This window comes from Oncorhynchus keta, chromosome 35 (assembly GCF_023373465.1).
Source record: "Oncorhynchus keta strain PuntledgeMale-10-30-2019 chromosome 35, Oket_V2, whole genome shotgun sequence".
Lineage (NCBI taxonomy): Eukaryota > Metazoa > Chordata > Actinopteri > Salmoniformes > Salmonidae > Oncorhynchus > Oncorhynchus keta.
In genome coordinates this window covers 39,846,970-39,867,122 of record NC_068455.1, presented here as the reverse complement: position 1 = coordinate 39,867,122, position 20,153 = coordinate 39,846,970, and the positions used below count along the sequence as shown (strand labels likewise).

Genomic DNA, 20,153 nt, shown 5'->3' with positions numbered 1-20,153 from the left:
ATATAACTTCTCTCATCCTACTTTCCCCCTCTCGCTCCCATATCTTTGTTGTTTCCTTTAATTAGTTGAACACTTCTGCCCCAGAATCATATTAAGATTTGGTCCCTGCAACCTTTTGTCTTTCTTTCATTCTCCCTCTCTTACTAACACTCCTTTCTCTTCCTCTCCGTCACCAGGACAGCCTGGGCGGCAACAGCCGCACGGCCATGGTGGCCACGGTGAGCCCGGCGGCCGACAACTACGACGAGACGCTGTCCACGCTGCGCTACGCCGACCGGGCCAAGAGCATCGTCAACCACGCCGTCGTCAACGAAGACCCCAACGCACGCATCATCAGGGAGCTCCGCGAGGAGGTGGAGAAACTACGGGACCAGCTGACACAGGCAGAGGTGAGGGGTGGAGGGGAGAGAGAAGGGGAAAAGGGAGTGAGAGGAGGAAATAGGGATAAAGAGAGGATATAGGGGGGGAAGGGAAGATAGGCGGGGAGAGCAGAGAAGAAGGGGGAAGAGGGAGATCAACTGAGACAGGTGAAGGTAAGGAGGGAGGGGAGGAGGGGGCCCACACCAGCTGGCAAAACTGGTTGCATTCTGTTTGGAAATTGCATCCGGAAAATGAAGGCTTCATCAGGTGTAACAGAGAGCATTTGGTTATATGAAGACTTTTTTTCAACCGAAACATCCGTTTACAAATTACATCAACTACCACATCTTGTCTGCTGGGAGACAGGGAGAGGGAACACAAATAAGAGTGTGTTTTTCTTGTCTCCTGGCCAGTCTATGAAGGCCCCAGAGCTGAAGGAAAGGCTGGAGGAGTCTGAGAAACTCATCCAAGAGATGACTGTCACCTGGGAGGAGAAACTACGCAAGACGGAGGAGATCGCACAGGTACACACACACTTGTACTTTCTGTCCTGGGTCATGCTCACTAGGCACAAAAAAGAAAACGGTCTGAAACTGAGTGAAACAGGGACTTTCTAAAATTGTACAATTAGACACGCTTCTTTTTTTGTTTTTATGTTGCACAACATTTTGAAATGTTTTGCTTCTGTGTGCCCTTATTAAAACAACCAGCATGGATGCATTGTTTCCCTCTGTTGTGTGTCCTGTAGGAGCGTCAGAAACAGTTGGAATCCCTGGGCATCTCTCTCCAGTCGTCCGGCATCAGAGTGGGAGAAGACAAGTGTTTTCTAGTCAACCTCAACGCTGACCCCGCTCTCAATGAGCTGCTGGTCTACTACCTGAAGGTACACACACACACACACACACACACACACACACACACACACACACACACACACACACACACACACACACACACACACACACACACACACACACACACACACACACACACACACACACACACACACACACACACACACACACACACACACACACACACACACACACACACACACACACACACACACACACACACACACACACACACACACACACACACACACACACACACACACACACACACACACACACACACACACACACACACACACACACACACACACACACACACACACACACACACACACACACACACACACACACACACACACACACACACACACACACACACACACACACACACACACACACACACACACACACACACACACACACACACACACACACACACACACACACACACACACACACACACACACACACACACACACACACACACACACACACACACACACACACACACACACACACACACACACACACACACACACACACACACACACACACACACACACACACACACACACACACACACACACACACACACACACACACACACACACACACACACACACACAACAACAAACACACACACACCCACACACACACACACACACACACACACACACACACACACACACACACACACACACACACACACACACACACACTCTCTCTCTCTCTCTCTCTCTCTAGTGGAGCAAGGGTCACCCGCAATTGCTAATATTCCATCCACATGGCTATATGTGATAAAGTGAAAATCTGAGACCCGCACCCGACCGACCCTAACCCACACTTGGGCTCCCGAGTGGTGCAGCGGTGTAAGGCACTGTATCTCAGTGCTAGATGCGTCACTACAGACCCTGGTTTGATTCCAGGCTGTATCACAACCGGCCGTGATTGGGAGTCCCATAGGGCGGCGCACAATTGGCCCAGCGTCGTCCAGGGTTGGCCGGGGTAGGCAGTCATTGTAAATAACCATTTGTTTTTAACTGACTTGCCTAGTTAAATAAAGGTTAAATAAAATAACACTCTCATATAGAAAATGCGCTGTATGCTACAGTCAGACAGCGGAAAGATTTTTTGACAGGGTGCAGGATTTTTTGTTGTTGCCTTAGATATATTTCTGCTTATTTCCAACATTTTGGTAGGCTATTTATTAGTCATCCTGTCTATAATTAGATACACACAGCTTCTCTTCTGTCATTATGTTGCCCTAGAAGACGAAATAAACCCTTGCTCAACAGATTGTCATAAATGATAGAATGAACACTTCACTCTAGTTGACATTGGTAAAGTTTTCTCTGTCATCTCTGCTTCTTTCGTGGAGCAATGACGTTTAGGGACCGGGGAGAAAATGCAATAAAAAACGGAAAAGAGTTTCTGTACAAAATTTCCAAATGAAAGCGGAGAAAAAAACGATCCATCAGCTTGGATGCATATTTTATGTGGTTGAAATACACTGCTCAAAAAATGAAGGGAACACTTAAACAACACATTGTAACTCCCAAGTCAATCACACTTCTGTGAAATCAAACTGTCCACTTAGGAAGCAACACTGATTGACAATAAATTTCACATGCTGTTGTGCAAATGGAATAGACAACAGGTTGAAATTATAAGCAATTAGCAAGACACCCCCAATAAAGGAGTGGTTCTGCAGGTGGGGACCACAGACCACTTCTCAGTTCCTATGCTTCCTGGCTGATGTTTTGGTCACTTTTGAATGCTGGTGGTGCTTTCACTCTAGTGGTAGCATGAGACAGAGTCTACAACCCACACAAGTGGCTCAGGTAGTGCAGCTCATCCAGGATGGCACATCAATGCGAGCTGTGGCAAGAAGGTTTGCTGTGTCTGTCAGCGTAGTGTCCAGAGCATGGAGGCGCTATCAGGAGACAGGCCAGTCCATCAGGAGACGTGGAGGAGGGCAACAACCCAGCAGCAGGACCACTACCTCCACCTTTGTGCAAGGAGGAGCACTGCCAGAGCCCTTCAAAATTACCTCCAGCAGGCCACAAATGTGCATGTATCTGCTCAAACGGTCAGAAACAGACTCCATGAGGGTGGTATGAGGGCCCAACGTCCACAGGTGGGGGTTGTGCTTACAGCCCAACACTGTGCAGGACGTTTGGCACTTGCCAGAGAACACCAAGATTGGCAAATTCGCCACTGGCGCCCTGTGCTCTTCACAGATGAAAGCAGGTTCACACAGAGCACGTGACAGAGTCTGGAGACGCCGTGGAGAACGTTCTGCTGCCTGCAACATCCTCCAGCATGACCGGTTTGGCGGTGGGTCAGTCATGGTGTGGGGTGGCATTTCTTTGGGGGGCCGCACAGCCCTCCATGTGCTCGCCAGAGGAAGCCTGACTGCCATTAGGTACCGAGATGAGATGCTCAGACCCCTTGTGAGACCATATGCTGGTGCGGTTGGCCCTGGGTTCCTCCTAATGCAAGACAATGCTAGATCTCATGTTGCTGGAGTGTGTCAGCAGTTCCTGCAAGAGGAAGGCATTGATGCTATGGACAGGCCCGCCCGTTCCCCAGACCTGAATCCAATTGAGCACATCTGGGACATGATGTCTCGCTCCATCCACCAACGCCACGTTGTGCCACAGACTGTCCAGGAGTTGGCGGATGCTTTAGTCCAGGTCTGGGAGGAGATCCCTCAGGAGACCATCTGCCACCTCATCAGGAGCATGCCCAGGCGTTGTAGGGAGGTCATACAGGCACGTGGAGGCCACACACTACTGAGCCTCATTTGGACTTGTTTTAAGGACATTACATCAAAGTTGGATCAGCCTGTAGTGTGGTTTTCCACTTTAATTTAGAGTGTGACTCCAAATCCAGACCTCCATGGGTTGATACATTTGATTTCCATTGATGATTTTTGTGTGATTTTGTTGTCAGCACATTCAGCTACGTAAAGAAAAAAGTATTGAATAAAAATATTTCATTCATTCAGATCTAGGATGTGTTATTTTAGTGTTCCCTTTATTTTTTTCAGCAGTGTACTATCAGCTTTTATGATGCTAATGAAGATAACACCTCTACAGACAGTATATAACTGTGCATTCGCATTCTCTCAAGATGATGAAAGAAAGAAATCGCATTTTTCCACTCCTGTTTTAGAGTAGTAATGTAACCTAAATGTTGTCATTTTACTGCAAGGACTGCTCAATTCTGCAGGAGTGAATATTATATTAGGCTATGTGACAGGTTATAGACCTACAGTCTGTGTCCAGATTTCAGTTTCCATTTAACACTCGCTACTGTAAGTCTCTCTGGATAAGAGCGTCTGCTAAATGACTCAAATGTCAAATGTAGGCTACAGTTCCCTTGACCTGCCATAGGTCTATTTGTCCCCATCTTGTGACTGTCACATTTGTATAGCGCTTCAGTCACCACACATCACATAGACGGCACTGCTATCATCTTCTTTTACCACTTCACCAAAACTTTCCCAAACATTACTTTTCTGGCCTTTCCTTCTCTTTACTTTCAACTCTCCACTTCGCGACCCTCTCGGACATTGTCGTTTGTGCCTCCGTGGATCGACTAACTTTTTCTGCTCGCTCCCGAAAGCTTTTGGCAATTGGCGTGTAGGCACACGTTCAGTTAGGTTCTAAAGCTTAGGCTTACGCACTGATGCCAGATAGCCTGAAATAATGAACGAAAAACCTCAACGTAGCCTATAGATATACATTTTTATTCAACCTGCCCGCCACCCGCCGTTGATCCACACAATATTTCATGACCCTAAACCCTCCGCGGGGACTTCAGGTTATGAGTCAACCCGCGGATCAATAAATCACACACACACACACACACACGCACACGCACACACACACACACACACACACACACACACACACACACACACACACACACACACACACACACACACACACACACACACACACACACACACACCATTGTAACATGGTATTGTTGTGTACTGTAGGAGCACACTAAGGTTGGTTCAGCAGACTCCCAGGACATCCAGCTGTGTGGGATGGGTATTCAGGCTGAACACTGCATCATTAACATCACAACTGACCAATGGGTGGTTCTCACTCCCCACAGAAACTCACGGTACGTATAGAACACTCCTCTTCATCTCAACTATTATCCTCCTCGTCAGTATAATCCACAACAGGGCAAGCCTGGATGAGGTGACGCCTTTACAGAACCAAAATCTGGTTTTAAAAATGACCTTGTTACCAATTTTGCCCGCTAGCACCAGCTCACACCGCAGAAAATGTCACAGTACACCAGCAGTCATTATCATCATCATCATCTCAACGCACATCATCATTATTGCGACACATCTTTAGCCAGAGATGTAGACTTGATTCACCTGTCTTAGACTCGAGTCTGACTTGAGTCACAAATTTGATGACTTGAGACTCGACTTTGAGACTCGACTTTGAGACTCGATTTTGACTTGCGGCCTCAAGACTTGGGACACGACTTTGACTTGAGACTGAAATTATCTGGCCAGGTTTTGTAACGTTTTGTTGCTCATTTTGTGGCACTGAGTCTCAGTGGATTAGGCTACTCTACGCAGCCAGGGACCATATCACACTTGCAAAAATAAAAAGATTGGCTAGTGAAACGCACAGGCCTACGGCATCGCACACAATTTTGTTTAAAAAACATCTGTTTCAGAACCAATAAATTGCGTGTCTTGACTGTTGACCAAGGACCAGTCATCAGCATTGGCGTGCAAACGTGGGCTCACATATTCAGATTAGTGACCCAGAAAGAGCTTGTTAATTTTCTCCGGTATTGCCTGGCAAAAACAGAGTAGCCTGCCTACATACAGTGGCAAGGAAAAATATGTGAACCCTTTGGAATTACAAACATAGTCTGCTTAAACTAATAACACACAAACAATTATACGTCTTCATATCTTTATTGAACACACCGTGTAAACATTCACAGTGCAGGGGGGGAAAAGTACCACCACTATACCTCAGTGGTGGTACTGGCTGTATGTCTAAAGATAGCTGGGATATCACACTACCTTCAATACTTAGCTATTAATGGCAAATTAATTATTTCTGAGGAAGAAAAAAGCTACAGACGGTGCTTTCCATCCGATCCTGCAACCTCCGTCAAAAAGTTTGAGAATCACGAAGCTAGTGAACAGAGCTCTGATTTGCTGTGAGAGGCTCGGGTGCAGCGCAAACGTCAACTTGTAGGGAGAGAGGATTGCCATAAATTGTTTGGTGATCAGTACTATTAACTGTTTACTTTGCAAGCTCAACAGCAATGGGTCATCAATCAACAATTACTAGGATAGGCCTACTGTGCCTTTGGTATCCCAGAATTGCTTAAAATTGATCATTTACTTATGAAGCTTGCATTTAGAATTATGTTTTTAAAATGTATTATTACATAATCAAAATGTGTTTTCGACCAAATAATGAATACGGCTGTCTGGTAGCCTCAATAAATAGACAAAGATTTGGTGACCTTGGGACTATAAGGTTCTATCTGCACAAGGCATAGTTCTGAGATTTTGAGCATGAAAGTTGTCACATCCCAGATCTCAGAACTGTTTTGTTGTGAATTCTTCGTCCATAACCCGTTAACTTACCGAAAGTATCAACATCCTGAGACATTTCTAAATCCATTTTTGTAGGGGGTTGCAATCCCAGATATAACCTTGACATCTCAGAGCCATACAGTTCCGTCTGGCACTTCTGAATAAGGCTATGTTCAGTTTTTAAGAATACTAGCTATTTTACCAGGATAGTCAGAACCCATCATCAAATACATTAAGACATGTATTATGGTCATTAGACAAAATATTGTCATCGTTGAACAACGATGTGACAACATAATTTACTTTAAGATTTCTGACAGTGTTGTTTTTTTTGCTTGCGTGCCATTATTGCTGGCTGGACTTGCTAGACCATACTAAGAGGGAGATGTCAAAGACGTGTTCTGATTGGTCCATCTGTATTTATTCAGTCTTGTGATTGGATTGCAGATATAACCTTATAGTTCAAATGGGTTTATGCAGATAGAACTTTCTAGTTGTTCATTCTTTTTTTTTAAACAAAACATTAAAAAACACTTCATATGTCTGTGAAGAACCATCTAAAGATCTATTATATGTGACTTTTACAAAAATGTCAGATGGAACCTTAATAGTCCTAAGGTCTCGATTTGTAGATTTAAAAATATATATTTTTTACTTGACTTGAAAAAACTTGACTCAACTTGACTCGCTCTTAGAAATGCACGACTTGGACTTGACTCGAGACTCGACCTGTTCTACTTGTGACTCGAATAATAGTGACTTGGTGATTCGAATAATAATGACCTCTCTCTAGCCTCTAGTCACCCACTCTATGACTGTGCACCCACCTCTAGCCTCAAGTCTGATCTCCTGCTGTCAGAAGATGGTGATGCCATGTTGCCGCAAGGCCCCTTAAGAATTGAATGAACTAACTGGATCATTCATTCATTTTTATTAGATCTTTTCTTGCCAGGATAGTCCACTCAGTAACATTTGGCAATGTTTTCCAGGGAGTCCTTGGTTCCATTACAATCAATAAAAACAACAGTAAAGATGTTCTTACGCATTTATTATGTCGCTTTTTCTTATGTCATTGTTACAGGGTTTTATTATGTGGAACTTAAGTTGTTGTTACGTTACAGAACGTGTGTGAACGGCTCTCCTTGCACCAGCCCGCAGCGGCTCCACCACGGAGACCGCATCCTGTGGGGCAACAACCACTTCTTCAGGTCTGTCTGTCTGTGTCCCGACAGTTCTGGCTACTGTGAATCACAATGTCTCGCTCAACTACTGGTCCTCGTTTTGGAAAGAGTAGTACTGAAACCATTCCCTTTCTCTTTCCTCCCATCCCTCTCTTCCCCTCCTCTATCCCCCACAGGATCAACTTGCCTAAGCGGCGGTCGCGGGGTGGCGGTGAGGAAGAGGAGGGTGAGGGGGGCCCAATGAAGAACAGTGGCAGTAGTGAACAGCTGGAGGGGGACGGAGACACCAACAGTGAGGGGTCCTCCGAGGTCTCTTTCTCCTACGAGTTCGCCCAGACAGAGGTCATGATGAAGGCCCTGGGCAACAATGGTGAGTACACACAGGTCCTTGTAAAACAACAATGAGAATGGAGGGAAAGGAGTACTATAAACGCCCTCAGAAACAAATGTGTCGATAATCATCGATTGACTACGCAACTACTGTCCGTCGCATCGCAATCACGATTGGTTGCTCATCCAAAAACCCCTTTCCTGATTGACTCTCGCCCCTGTCCGTCACCTTCAGACCCCATGCAGGCGGTGCTCCAGTCCCTAGAGAGGCAGCACGAGGAGGAGAAGCGCTCGGCGCTGGAGAGACAGAGGCTGATGTATGAACAAGAGCTGCAACAGCTGAGGAGACGGCTCCACCCGGACAGACAGTCTGTAGGACAGGCTGGCACGGCCTCCAGCCAATCACAGGGCCAGGCCGACAGGCCGGGACAGCCCCACTACCGCAGTCTGGAGAGACTCAGCATGGGAGGCATGTCCAACTCACCTAGTGCACAGAGCAGGCTGAGGCAGTGGAGTGAGGAGAGGTGAGTGGTGGGAGAGGGAGGGTGGAAATGTCTGTAAATGAGTGTTATTGTCAGTGATATTGACTGTTGTGGAGGTGATGTTAAGTCTCCATTCTGTAGAGGCAGTGTTGACGTGTGTGTGTGATTTGAAAATGATGATGCTCTCCTCATCAGAGAGGCAGTGTTGACCCGGAGCCTACGTAAGCTGAGGGAGCAGATAGTGAGAGCTAACCTGCTGGTGCAGGAGGCTGGCTTCATAGCAGAGGAGCTGGACAAACGCACCGAGTACAGAGTCACCTTGCAGATACCTGCTGCTAACCTCAATGCCAACCGCAAGGTACACACACATGAGCATTAACACACACACCTGGTGCTATGTGCATCTTCTCTCTCTCTCTCACACTCATTCTCACACTCACATAAACACACATGTTTCTCCGTCTTCACAGCGTGATGCAGTGCTGAGTGAGCCTGCGGTGCAGGTGAGGCGTAAGGGGAAAGGGAAACAGATCTGGGCTCTGGAGAAGATGGAGAACAGAATGGTGGACATGAGAGAACTCTACCAGGAGTGGAAGGACTACGACGACGACAACCCTGTGAGTTCAAACGACTCGTGTGTGTGTGTGTGTGTGTGTGTGTGTGTGTGTGTGTGTGTGTGTGTGTGTGTGTGTGTGTGTGTGTGTGTGTGTGTGTGTGTGTGTGTGTGTGTGTGTGTGTGTGTGTGTGTGTGTGTGGTCATGAGTTTGTTCGTGTTCTTAGGAAACTATGCAGTGTTTTTCTTTTTTATGTATTATTTCTTACACTGTTACCCCAGGAAATCTTAAGTCTTATTACATACAGCCGGGAGGAACTATTGGATATAAGAGCAACGTCAACTTACCAACATTATGACCAGGAATACAACTTTCCCGAAGCAGATCCTCTGTTTGGTCCACCACCCAGGACAATAGATCGGATCCCAGCAGGCGACCCAAAACAACGATGCCACAGAAGGGACAGACGGCACGGTCTTTTGGTCAGGCTCTGTAGACTGACACATCGCCCACCGCTCCCGAGTATACTACTCGCCAATGTCCAGTCTCTTGACAACAAGGTAGAAGAAATCCGAGCAAGAGAGACATCAGAGATTGTAACATTCTCTGTTTCACGGAAACATGGTTCACTCGGGATACGTTATCAGAGTCGGTACAGCCACCTGGTTTCTTCACGCATCGTGCATCGTGCATATTTCTGGTAAGAAGAAGGGCGGGGGTGTATGCCTTATGATTAACCAGTCGCGGTGTGATCATAACAACATACAGGAACTCAAGTCCTTTCGTTCACCTGACCTAGAATTCCTTACAAACAAATGGCGACCACATTATCTACCAAGAGAATTCTCTTCGATTATAATCACAGTCATGTATATCCCCCCCAAGCAGACACCTCGACAACCCTGAAAGTGCTTCATTTTGGACTCTATGTAAAATGGAAACCACATATCCTGAGGCTGCATGTATTGTAGCTGGGGATTTTAACAAGGCTAATCTGAAAACAAGACTCCCTACATTTTATCAGCATATCGAATGCGCGACCTGGGCTGGCAAAATTCTGGATCATTGTTACTCTAACTTCCGCGACGCATACAAAGCCCTCCCTCACCATCCTTTCAGCAAATCTGACCACAATTCCATTTCTTTGCTCCCAGCCTATAGACAGAAACTAAAACAGGAAACACCCGTGCTCAGGTCTGCTTCAAGATTTCTTCGATCACGTGGACTGGGATATGTTCCGGATAGTGTCGAACAACAACATTGATGTTTACACTGATTCGGTGAGCGAGTTTACGAGCAAGTGCATCGGTGGTGATGTAACTACGGCGCCTATTAAAACCTTCCCCAGAAGCCGTGGATTGATGGCAGCATTTGTGCAAAACTGAAACTGAATCGCTCATCCATACATTTATATGTACATATTCTTATTCATTCCTTTACACTTGTGTGTAAAAGGTAGTTGTTGTGAAATTGTTAGATTACTTGTTAGATATTACTGCATGGTCGGAACTAGAAGCACAAGAATTTCGCTACACTCGCATTAACATCTGCTAACCATGTGTATGGGACCAATAAGATTTGATTTGTGTGTTTGTACGTGGTAAACCTTATAATAAATAATATAAATAATATATGCCATTTAGCAGACGCTTTTATCCAAAGCGACTTACAGTCATGTGTGCATACATTCAGGCCAGTGTCAGTGTTGATGGAGTGTGTGATGGGGAGAGAACTTGGACTATAACGAAGACGAACCCTGAGAGACAAATCAGTGTTTTCGACAGCGTGATATCCAAATGGAGTGCATTTAGTAGTAATTTTACTAGGCCATTCAGATATACACAAATGCTATGTAAAGTGGAAGGGCTCTATTTGGGAATGGACACATCGCTCATTTCTCTCCCCTCTCTCTCGCTCTGTCATCTGCAGGTGATGCGTTCCTACTTTAAGCGTGCCGACCCGTTCTTTGACGAGCAGGAGAATCACAGTCTGATAGGCGTGGCCAACGTCTTCCTGTCCTGTCTGTTCTATGACGTCAAGCTGCAGTACGCAGTACCCATAATCAACCAGAAGGGGGAGGTAAGAGAGGCTTCAAGCGCTACTTAACTCCAGGGTCGTGTTCATTAGGCACAGTGTAACGAAATGTTTTTGCAACAGAATTCGAAAATGAGCATTTCTCATTGGACAAGTCAAGGTAGTTCCTCCTTGATCCAGTCCGTTTATTCCGTCGCCGAATGAATACGACCCTGTTTCTCAACCAGTGATGTCCAACTCTTGTGTTCCAGCCCAGCAGTAACACACCTGATAAAACAGATAGTTTCCTTGCTTGATGACTGCCCTGACTCGATTGTTTGAAGGAACAAGGCGTCTTGGTGTTGTGCAAAAACGAAAGCCTCATTTTGTGGAACAGTGACGATGCAGCACAGAAAACTCCCCTTGTTATAAAATGATTTCACCCATGCCGTTGGTTTTCTTGTAGGTGGTTGGGAGATTACACGTTGAGGTGGTGAGAGTGGCGGGGGGGGTTGAGGACAGCATGGCTGGGGGAGAGGACAACGAGGCCAGCCCTGATGGAGAGGTGCAAGAGAGGAAACTGGTCTGCATGGTGAGTCTATTTCGGATAGGGAGACACTCGTACACACACACAGAAAAGTCCCTTTTTTAGATGGCTCTTCTGGCTCTCAAAAAAAGAGAAAGTAATATCAGACCTACCATCATACATGCATTTTCCGTACCAGCTACGCAATTCCCTGTCCATGTAAGCAGGTACAAGATCCGAGTTAAAAGTATGCAGAAATGAATAGGGCCTGATTTTTTTATAAAAAAAAAAAAAAATGTTTTTACATTTTAATAAAAAATAAATCCACTGAGTAAATCTAACATCCCGATTCTCTAGCTGCAACACACAGACATGTAAGGGGTTTTGTCAACGGACATGGAGATGAATACATCATTATTCGACGTAGCTGCCCCCTGTTTGTTGTGATGCTGAGTTTGTTGACTGTCAGCTGTACGTAAACACATGGACAAATCCCTTTTCGACTCCGTGTGTTGTGGGAAGGTCAACACTGATTGTTTCAAGCCAACGTTAGCGAACATAAGATGGACATTCAGTGGGCTCTAAAGTGCCAGCAGTTCACTCGCATTTGCTAGTGAAAGAAATGAAATGAAATGCAAATACGAAAAATGACCGGTCGCATTTGTGCGAGTGTGATATACATTTAATTCTGCATTCCATTAGTTGTATTTTCCACATAACATTACGAGGATCACGCAAACCTGATTATGATCAACGTCACAAAAAGCTCCCTCAGTACAGACATGCTAAGTGCCCTCGTTCCCAAGTAGGTTTCAACGATTGCCAGACGAACTACCCTGATGCTCTGCTAGCTTCCAGGCAAATCTGTTTCTGAAATGAAATTAACATTTGAAGGTCTCCCAAAGATTTGTTCTCACCCACTGTTTCCTATCATAGCGTTTCCCTTTTTATTATGGGTAACATGTTTATTTGATACTGATGATCTGCTTCAAACATTTGTCTTATCATAGAGTGTTTTTTTTAAATGATTGTGGATAAGACGTTTGTACATTTTGTACCTAAATACATGTATTTAGAGTTTTTTTATTTTATTAAACAAATAATAAAGGCCCTTTGTGTGTTCTTTCTCATTAGATCTTGTTAGTGACTTTTACCATATGTGTAAATGGAATGCTGTCAAGTAAAAAAGTACTCCAACCTTTTATAGACTAGATTTGGTACAATTCTATAATTGCGATCAGACTCACAAACAGCCTGCGCACGAGTTTAATCTTCAATTTGCCGCGCACATCTGGTCTCTAAAAGGTTGGACAGGGTTGGCAGGTCTGCAATATCATTTGCTTGTTCTCTCTTGAATCCTATTTAATCACCCAACCCCAACCGTGCTTCTCCTCCAGATCAAGATCCTGCAGGCGACAGGTCTCCCCCAGTACCTGTCCAATTATGTGTTCTGCCAGTACTCGTTCTGGGACCAGGCAGAACCCGTCATCGTGGCCCCAGAGGTGGACCCCTCCGCCTCGTCCCCCAGCAGCAAGGAACCGCACTGCATGGTGGTTTTCGACAGCTGCAAGGTATGACATTAAATGAAAAGTACTTGTATTGCCAAAGTAACAATGTTGAACAGTCCAACAGGCCATAAAAGACATTTACATTTCAATCATGTTGCAGATAGCTTATGTAGCTCAGGATGAAACAGGTAGCCTGGTTAATCTAGTGAACACAGCATTCAGTCTGGTTTAACCCCAACCCTTCCTATCTCCTTACAGCATGTGTATTATTCCGCTATAGTGTGTTCATGTAATGCTAACGCATCTATGTTCTTTCCGTGGTGTTCTGTGCTATTATTTCTGCCCTTTCAAATGCTGTTTTTCTTTCTCTCTATCTATCTATCTATCTATCTATCTATCTATCTATCTATCTATCTATCTATCTATCTATCTATCTATCTATCTATCTATCTATCTATCTATATATTAGGAGCTAGGTGTGGCAGTAACAGAAGAGTTTATAGAGTATTTGACAGAGGGGGCATTGGCCATCGAGGTGTACGGACACAGACAAGCAGACTCCGGCAGGAACCCTGCCCTCTGGGACCTCAGCATTATACAGGCCAAGACACGCACACTACGGGACAGGTACACACACACTATGGGACAGGTACACACACACCCAAGGTATGGTGCACTGTATGGGTCAGCTATACACACACACAGGACAGGTACATAGTACAGACACACTACACACACACATGGTGGCTGCAAGACAGGTACGCAGGCTACTGGACAAGTACACACACACACACACACACACACACACACACACACACACACACCACACACACACACACACACACACACACACACACACACACACACACACACACACACACACACACACACACACACACACACACACACACACACACAGAATGATGCAGCACAAAGTGACACCAACACATATACCAGAGGTTCCATTTCTACAAAAAAGCAACCTTGTAAATGACATATTATGTCCTGTGTCTGTCTCCACCTGCAGGTGGAGTGAGGTAACCCGTCGTCTGGAGATGTGGATCCAGGTGTTGGAGATCAACGAGAACGGAGACTTCATGCCTGTAGAGGTCATACCTGCCAGAGACGTACGCACCGGAGGCATTTTCCAACTACGACAGGTAGGTGTTACCTGTGTGTGTGTGTGATTTTTTTTCTTTTCTCATTTTCTCCTGCCAATGTAATGGTGTAATTTAGTTTATATCTATTCAGAACCCTATCTAAAACAATGTGTTTTTTTCCTGTCAACGCAATTTTAAGTAAATATCTTTATTTTCTGTTTAATCAGCAATTCCAAGTTGTTCTTACCTCAGAAAATATCATTTCATACAGGGCCTTCAGAAAGTATTCATACCCCTTGACATCTTCCACATTTTGTTGTGTTATAGACTGAATTTAAAATGGATTAAATTGAAAAAATGTTGTCACTAGCCATAATGTCAAAGTGGAATTAAGTTGTACATTGTTTTATTTTTTACAATGTCTTGAGTCAGTAAGTATTCAAGTCCTTTGTTATAGCAAGCATAAAAAAGTTCAGGAGTAAAGATTTGCTTGTCAAGTCAAATAATCAATTGCAAAAAGCACTATTGCACTCTTTGTGCAATAATAGTGTTCAACATGACTTTTGAATGACTACCTCATCTCTGTACCCCACACATACAATTATCTGTAAGGTCCCTCAGTTGAGCAGTGAATTTCAAACAGATTCAAAGACCAGAGAGGTTTTCCCAATACTTGGCAAAGAAGAGGACCTATTGGCAGATGGGTAAAGATTTAAAAAAGCAGACATGAAATATCCCTTTGTAAATGGTGAAGTTATTAATTACACTTTGGGATGGTGTATCTATACACCCAGTCACTACAAAGATACAGGCGTCCTTCCTAACTCAGTTGCTAATTACATTGTAGTTACTCCACAATAGTAACCTAACTGACAGAGTGAAAAGAAGGAAGCCTGTACAGAATAAAAAATATTCCAAAACATGTGTCCTGTTTGCAACAAGGCACTAAAGTAATACTGCAAAAAAATGTTGCAAAGCAATTCACTTTTTGTCCTGAATACAAAGTGTTATATTGGGGGAAAATCCAATACCACACATTACTGAGTACCACTCTCCATATTTTCAAGCATAGTGGTGGCTGCATCATGTTATGGGTATGCTTATAATCGTTAAGAGCTGGGGAGTTTTTTTCAGGATTAAAAAGAAACGGAATGGAGCTAAGCACAGTCAAAATCCTAGAGGAAAACCTGGTTCAGTCTGCTTTCCACCAGACACTGAAATATGAATTCACCTTTCAGCAGGGCAATAACCTAAAACACAACGCCAAATCTACACTGGAGTTGCTTACCAAGAAGACGGTGAATGTTCCTGAGTCGCCGAGTTAGTTCTAACTTAAATCTACTTGAAAATATATGACAAGACCTGAAAATAGTTGTCTGGTAATGATCAACAACCAATTTGACAGAGCTTGAAGAATTTTGAAAATAATTATGGGGAAATGTTGCACAATCAAGGTGGGGAAAGCTCTTAGAGACTTATCCAGAAAGACTCTTCTATTGACTCAGGGGTGTGAATACTTCATGAAAATGAGATATTTCTGTATTTTATTTTCAATAAATTTGCTAACCTTTTTGAAAACATGTTGGGGTATTGTGTGTAGATGGGTAATAAAAAAAAATATTTAATCCATTTTGAATTCAGGCTGTAACAACAAAATGTGCAATAAGGCACTGTACATCTACCATTGAAATGGACAAGCAACGTTCTCCCCACTGTTCTATATTCTGTTGATGCCATGTGTGTCACTCTGGGATAGTCCAAAGGCATGTCATGGAAAGGGGCTTACCAAAAAAAAATGGCCAAACGGACTCATTTGAGGTAGAAAGGAGCTCACTTTAATCGATTGTAGAGGATGTGAACAGGTGATTGACGTTAGAACTTCATATCTAATCTATTCTTCCCTCTTATCCCTCTCCTTCACCCCCACCTACAGGGCCAGTCAAGGCGTCTGCAGGTGGAGGTGAGGTCCGTGCAGGATAGCGGCACCATGCCCCTGATAGCTGAGGTGCTGCTGGCCGTGTCAGTGGGCTGTGTGGAGATCAGACAGACTTGCCAGGCCAAGGCCAGCAACGAACCCGTACAGGTAACACACGAACACACATACATACAGTACCTGTCAAAAGTTTGGACACAATTACTCATTCCAGGGTTTTTCATTATTTTTGACTATTTTCTACATTGTAGAATAATATTAAAGACAAAGAGAAACGACAGACCATCATTACTTTAAGACAGAACTTTGAAACTTTTTCAAGTGCAGTCGCAAAAACAATCAAGATCTATGATGAAACTGACTTTCATGAGGACCGCCACAGGAAAGGAAGACCCAGAGTTACCTCTGCTGCAGAGGATAAGTTCATTAGAGTTACCAGCCTCAGAAATCGCAGCCAATATAAATGCTTCACAGAGTTCAAGTAACAGACACATCTCAACATCAACTGTTCAGGGGAGACTGTGTGAATCAGGCCTTCATGGTCGAAATGCTGCAAAGAAACCACTAAAGGACACCAATAATAAGAAGAGACTTGCTTTTGGGCCAAGAAACACAATCAATGGACATTAGACCGGTGGAAATCTGTCCTTTGGTCTGATGAGTCCAAATGTGAGATTTTTGGTTCCAACCGCCACAGCATTCTGCAGCGGTGCGCCATCCCATCTGGTTTGCGCTTAGTGGGTCTATCATTTGTTTTTCAACAGGAAAATGACCCAACGCACCTCCAGGCTGTGTAAGGGCTATTTGACCAAGAAGGAGAGTGATGGAGTACTGCATCAGATGACCTGAACTCCACAATCACCTGACCTCAACCCAATTGAGATGGTTTGAGATGAGTTAGACCGCAGAGTGAAGGAAAATCTGTAAACAAGTGCTCAGCACATGTGGGAACTCCTTCAAGATTGTTGGAAAAGCATTCCAGGTGAAGCTGGTTGAGAGAAGAGTGTGCAAAGCTGTCATCAAGGCAAAGGGTGGCTACTTTGAAGAATCTAAAATATATTTGGATTTGTTTAACACTTTTTTGGTTACTACATGATTCCATATTTGTTATTTCATAGTTTCGATGTCTTCACTATTAATTCTACAATGTAGAAAATAGTAATAAAAAATAAATAAAACCCTTGAATGAGTAGATGTCCAAACTTTTGAGTGGTACTGTATACACATACATTACTATACTGGAAGAAAGAAATGGCTGCCATTTACGAAAGTGTTTTGGACTAATACTATTGTGTATTTTGTTGTTTGTCCCACAGGTGGAAGGTGATGAGATGGACAGCTATCAGGTAAATAAGATTAGATTATCTCTACTGAGAGACAGATAGCGGGACAACTCAATGATGGCTTCTTCTGGTGCTATATCTGATTTGTTGGTGTGTGTTCTGTCCAATAGGAGCGTGATCTGGAGCGTCTGCGTCACCAGTGGCTAACGGCTCTCACCAAGAGACAGGAGTATCTGGACCAACACCTTCAGACCTTGGTCAGCAAGCCAGGTAACACACACACACACACAACAGTCAATGTGTAGTGGAGGAAGTGCTGTATAAGTTTGGGCGGCAGGTCAAAGGGCACAGGAAATGAGGTAGAGGAAGTGGTGGCAGAAAACACATTCCTCTGATTGCCTACACATCTGTGTGGCATTGAGGAAGTAAAAACATTGTTGTGCTCCCTCTACAGAAAAGACCGAGGAGGATATGGAGAGGGAGGCCCAGCTTTTGGAATGGCGTCTGACTCTGACCGAGGAGAGGAACGCGGTAATGGTGCCTTCAGCCGGCAGCGGCATCCCCGGAGCTCCCGCAGAGTGGTGAGAGAGACAGGGAATGTGTGAGTGTGTGAATGTGTGTGAATGTGCGTGTGTGTGAGTGTGTGAATATGCGTGTGTGTGAGTGTGTGAATGTGAGTGTGAATGTGCGTGTGTGTGAGTGTGTGAATGTGTGTGTGAGTGAGTGAGTGTGTGCGCGTTTGCAAGAGAGATGGATATAGATGTAGACAGTTCAAACAGTTTTCCTATGGGAAATGTCCATATTATTCAACAAGTCTCTTTGGTCATGTTTCTTTGTTTCTCCAGGGTCCCCCTACCTGGAATGGAGACCCACACCCCTGTGCTTTTCCTGGACCTTAGTGGTAAGTTCTTTCTCTACTCTTATTTTCTTTGTTCTCTCTCTTCTTCTGACTGTTCTAGAGTAACATTACGTCAATCATTGAAAACATGACTTTCATTCATCTAGCACCGCATGTCTTTCTCTTACCCTCTCTTTTCTCATTCTCTCTCTCTCCCTCTTGCTCTCTCCCCCCCTCGCTCTCTCCAGCGGATGATTTCAGTTCCCAGGAGGCATTGGAGGTCCCGGAGGCAGGCGGTTGGGACGCCACTCTGAGCGGAGAGGATGAGGACGACTTCTTTGACCTGCAGATCGTCAAACACTATGATGGAGAGGTAGGCACCAGGTCCTATTCATTAGGGCACACCGTATCATTTTTTTTGCAATGGGAAACCAAAAGCGTTTTTCATTGGGAAAGTCCCAAGTAATCACTCTCTGTTTGTCGGCTCTCTTCCATATGATCCCTAATGAATACAACTCTGCTCCTCCCCATCCCCTCTCCACTAGGTAAAAGCTGAGGCGTCATGGGACTCCACAGTGCACGAGTGTCCCCAGCTCAGCCGCGGCGGAGCGTGGCCAGAGCAGAGGGTGTATCTGACGGTACGTTGCGTGGTGCAGCTCAGCCACCCGGCCGACATGCAACTAGTGCTGAGGAAACGGATCTGTGTCAACCTGAACCCGGGCAGACAGGGCTTCGCCCAGAATCTCCTGAAGAGGATGTCCACGCGCTCCACCATCCCCGGCTGCGGGGTCACCTTCGAGGTGGTCTCCAACATCCCCGGGGTGAGCCATACACAGGAAATGTTGTGATTTCTAGTCAGTTACCATGGCTCTTTTTTTGTACAAACTTACTACAATCACTATAGCTCTCAGCTGTTTAAAAATCTGTCCTCTCCTCGCATTCTCCTTCATTGCACGGAGCCAACCTAATGATGACCTTGGCTTCCACCATATTGTTTTCCTCTGTCAAGTAATGTATTTTAATACAGTATAATAACAATCTATACCATTTTGCTTTTGTCCGAAGCGTCTTAGTCATGTGTGCGTACATCTTACGAAGGGGTGGTCCCGGGAATGGAACCCACGCTCCTGGTGTTGCAAGCACCATGCTCTACCAACTGAGCTGACCAGTGCCGATGAAGGGGAGGAGATTAGGAGGGGACAGATATTTTAGCAATTGAGATCCTGCGTCTTTTTGGCAGCTCTACTAACTCTCCCAGGTCTCTCTCTCCCGTCTCTCTCAGGACGCACAGGGTTCAGAGGACAGGGAGATGTTGGCTCGTCTAGCTGCCAGCGCCGAGAACCCCAAGTCGGCCGACAACGAGGCGGCCATCGAGAAATACCTCCGCAGTGTTCTGGCTGTGGAGAACATCCTCACTCTGGACCGACTACGACAGGTACACACTGAGGATGGACTGTGTTCAATGTCTGGGTTGAGTTTGACATTTTTTTCAGTGTTTATAAGTTTAACCTGTTAAATAGTTGCAAACATTTCAAGTACTTGTATTCAATTACTATTAAACCAATAGAAACCTTGAATGGAGTACTCAAGCC

General features: G+C 44.8%; 1 protein-coding gene across 2 annotated transcripts in view; it reads left to right on the top strand.

Annotated features, from left to right (window-relative positions):
• LOC118368481 (kinesin-like protein KIF13B) overlaps window positions 1-20,153 on the top strand; it is an 84,504-nt gene that overhangs the window by 51,387 nt on the left and 12,964 nt on the right. For both annotated transcript variants that reach the window (XM_035752616.2, XM_052496992.1), the window contains exons 12-33: window positions 177-389; window positions 774-884; window positions 1,109-1,243; window positions 5,224-5,354; window positions 7,935-8,021; window positions 8,171-8,364; window positions 8,560-8,848; window positions 9,002-9,164; window positions 9,277-9,423; window positions 11,290-11,439; window positions 11,840-11,965; window positions 13,297-13,470; window positions 13,877-14,034; window positions 14,435-14,567; window positions 16,441-16,590; window positions 17,757-17,786; window positions 17,894-17,993; window positions 18,178-18,304; window positions 18,569-18,624; window positions 18,810-18,934; window positions 19,107-19,382; window positions 19,844-19,996. In XM_035752616.2, coding sequence (XP_035608509.2) covers window positions 177-389; window positions 774-884; window positions 1,109-1,243; window positions 5,224-5,354; window positions 7,935-8,021; window positions 8,171-8,364; window positions 8,560-8,848; window positions 9,002-9,164; window positions 9,277-9,423; window positions 11,290-11,439; window positions 11,840-11,965; window positions 13,297-13,470; window positions 13,877-14,034; window positions 14,435-14,567; window positions 16,441-16,590; window positions 17,757-17,786; window positions 17,894-17,993; window positions 18,178-18,304; window positions 18,569-18,624; window positions 18,810-18,934; window positions 19,107-19,382; window positions 19,844-19,996 — 3,228 coding nt within the window. The remainder of the gene's footprint in view (window positions 1-176; window positions 390-773; window positions 885-1,108; window positions 1,244-5,223; window positions 5,355-7,934; window positions 8,022-8,170; window positions 8,365-8,559; window positions 8,849-9,001; window positions 9,165-9,276; window positions 9,424-11,289; window positions 11,440-11,839; window positions 11,966-13,296; window positions 13,471-13,876; window positions 14,035-14,434; window positions 14,568-16,440; window positions 16,591-17,756; window positions 17,787-17,893; window positions 17,994-18,177; window positions 18,305-18,568; window positions 18,625-18,809; window positions 18,935-19,106; window positions 19,383-19,843; window positions 19,997-20,153) is intronic.